At 30.8% G+C, this 3,228-nt stretch overlaps 1 protein-coding gene across 1 annotated transcript in view; it reads right to left on the bottom strand.

Annotated features, from left to right (window-relative positions):
- LOC110228482 overlaps positions 1-2,407 on the bottom strand; it is a 3,480-nt gene extending 1,073 nt beyond the window's left edge. Inside the window, exons 1-3 of the mRNA XM_021026091.1 lie at positions 2,348-2,407; positions 2,156-2,278; positions 1,907-1,951 (exon numbers count right to left, since the gene is read on the bottom strand). Of these exons, the coding sequence (XP_020881750.1) occupies positions 1,907-1,951; positions 2,156-2,278; positions 2,348-2,407 (228 nt within the window). The remainder of the gene's footprint in view (positions 1-1,906; positions 1,952-2,155; positions 2,279-2,347) is intronic.
- Between the last annotated feature and the right edge of the window lie 821 nt (positions 2,408-3,228).

Below are 3,228 nucleotides of genomic sequence, written 5' to 3'. Positions count from 1 at the left end.
GGTTACGAGTTGCTACACGGGTTATGACAATGGATATGGATTTACTACTTCATAAAAACCATATTCTAAACAATATTGTTTTGTTTTGTTTAGGGTATATTAAATATGAGTAAGGGTTAATTGTTTAGGGTATAGGGAATAGGGTTTAGATTTTATTTTTAGTATTATAGTGCTTAGGGTATATATATTAAATATATTTTCTCGTGGATATGGATTTATGGATGGTTTAAGGTTAAAGGGTTTAGGGTTTATGGTTTATTGTTATGTGTTTAGGGTTTAGTGTTTAGTATTTATAGTTTAGGGTTTAGGGTTTAGGGAATATTTTTTAGATATATATGCTATGGGGTTTATTGAATATGAGTAAGGGTTAATTGTTTTGGGTATATGAAATAGGGTTTATAATTTCATTTTGGTATTATAGTTGTTAGGGTATGTATTTTTATTTACAATGGATATGGATTTACTACTTCATAAAAACCATATTCTAAACAACATTGTTTTGTTTTGTTTAGGGTATATTAAATATGAGTAAGGGTTAATTGTTTAGGGTATAGGGAATAGGGTTTAGATTTTATTTTTAGTATTATAGTGCTTAGGGTATATATAATAAATATATTTTCTCGTGGATATGGATTTATGGATGGTTTAAGGTTAAAGGGTTTAGGGTTTATGGTTTATTGTTATGTGTTTAGGGTTTAGTGTTTAGTGTTTATGGTTTAGGGTTTAGGGTTTAGGGAATATTTTTTAGATATATATGCTATGGGGTTTATTGAATATGAGTAAGGGTTAATTGTTTTGGGTATATGAAATAGGGTTTATAATTTTATTTTGGTATTATAGTTGTTAGGGTATATATTTTTAATATATATCCACGTGGATAGGGAATAGAGTTAAGGGTTTATTGTTATGGCTTTTGGGTTTAGGGTATAAGGGTTAGTGTTTAGGACCCTTAACGTATTGTTTAGCGAATATGTTTTAGATATATATGCTATATGGTCTATTTTATATGAGTAAGGGCTTATGGTTTATGGTATTGTTTAGGGAATATGGTTTAGATATATATGCTATAGGGTCTATTATATATGAGTAAGGGTTTATGGTTTAGGGTATTGGGTTTAGAATTTAATTTTGTATTATAATGGTTAGTGTATATATCTTTAATATATATCCTCGTGGATATGGATTTATGGATGGTTAAATTTTTAGGGTATATAATTAAGGGTTTATGGTTAAGAGTATAGGGTTTAGGGTTTATGGTATAGTGTTTAAGGTTTAGAGTTAGGGTTTATTGTTTAATTTTTAGTGTTTAGTGTTCAGGGTTTAGGGTTTAGGGTTTAGTGTTTAGGGTTTAGCTTTTATTGTTTAAATTTTAGGGTTTAGTGTTTACGGTTGTGTGTTTAGGTTTTAATGTTTAGATATATATGCTATAGGGTTTTGGAGTGAATTTTTCCGCTCTTACCTTACTAAATTTCCGTTGATATTAAAAGGTTTGACATAGGTGGAAATAGTTTTTCTAAATTTTATTTAAACGTTTTAAATTATTAATTTATGAATAACTATTAAATGGATACTATTACATGGACAGCAAAACAATTTTCTTACATCAAATTTAACAAAAATCATCAAATTTAACAAAAACATCCCAACAATTTTAAATGTTTTATATTCCCGTTCAACTTTAAACTAATAGGTAACCAAAAACAACATCCCGCTTACATATTGGATTATAACCAAATAACATTCCAGAAAAAATAGATCATACTACTAATGAACTCTTCCCCATAATCCCGGCAACATCCTACAATCCTTAATCCATACACCTGTGCCCAGCTTTGTTGCACATACGGCACCTTGGCCTCCCAGTTCTCTCCCGCTTAAAACGTGGCTGCACCACGCACTTTTTCATGTCATACAGGTTCATCAAACCCCCGCAACGTTTATTGTGGCAGACCTTCCAACGGCATCTCATTTGAAAGTACCCTATCGTCGACTCATAAGCCACTCCTTTTTTCTTCTCTACAAACTTCGTATATGGATTATTCGCGGCAAGACACTTTTGGAAGAAAGTGTAGTACTTTGAATGTGGCATTGACCACCACATGAAATGATTGTCCATGTCGATGCGAACGGATGCTAAGGTTTCCTTCGACAGAACAGCATCCTTCCCCTCTCTCCCAGCGAGCAACAAGTTCTTCAACGCATCAACACCATCTTCACCAACCTTACTCACGATGATATCCATTAACGGCTGAGGAATGTGAAATTCCCTCATTGGAATCTCCTACAAAATTTAAACAGATTTTTAAACTATCATTCTGACATAATCATTATCCTAAAAATACATTACAACAACCTCAATGACATTTGAACCCTCGCTATCTTCATTGCTTTCGAGAAAACCACGCATAGTTACGCTTTCTTGTGAATCTCCAATCATAATCAGAATTACAAAACAAATTTCACTTTGGATAGGTTGTGTTATGGTTTATGTCCTATTTATAGAGTCACCCATGTTTAACCTAAACTCGTGTTGCTAGCTAATTCTCCGCTTTGATAATATATTCATTGGATTACGATATATATATCTATACACATGGATATAATGTTGTGGATACGAGATGAATTTTTTTATATTCTGAGTATAAACGGGTTGATGACTTCATAAAAAAACAATAATTAATCGTTGCTTTAAAATCATGTTTAAAAATGATGAGTAAAATGTTTAGAAACCATAAAAACCATATTCTAAACAATATTGTTTTTTTTGTTTAGGGTATATTAAATATGAGTAAGGGTTAATTGTTTAGGGTATAGGGAATAGGGTTTAGATTTTATTTTTAGTATTATAGTGCTTAGGGTATATATATTAAATCTATTTTCTCGTGGATATGGATATATGGATGGTTTAAGGTTAAAGGGTTTAGAGTTTATGGTTTATTGTTATGTGTTTAGGGTTTAGTGTTTAGTGTTTATAGTTTAGGGTTTAGGGTTTAGGGAATATTTTTTAGATATATATGCTATGGGGTTTATTGAATATGAGTAAGGGTTAATTGTTTTGGGTATATGAAATAGGGTTTATAATTTCATTTTGGTATTATAGTTGTTAGGGTATATATTTTTATTTACAATGGATATGGATTTACTACTTCATAAAAACCATATTCTAAACAACATTGTTTTGTTTTGTTTAGGGTATATTAAATATGAGTAAGGGTTAATTGTTTAGGG

Source organism: Arabidopsis lyrata, assembly GCF_000004255.2.
Source record: "Arabidopsis lyrata subsp. lyrata unplaced genomic scaffold ARALYscaffold_5, whole genome shotgun sequence".
In the NCBI taxonomy this organism is placed as follows: domain Eukaryota; kingdom Viridiplantae; phylum Streptophyta; class Magnoliopsida; order Brassicales; family Brassicaceae; genus Arabidopsis; species Arabidopsis lyrata.
This window is presented reverse-complemented; position numbering and strand designations above follow the sequence as displayed.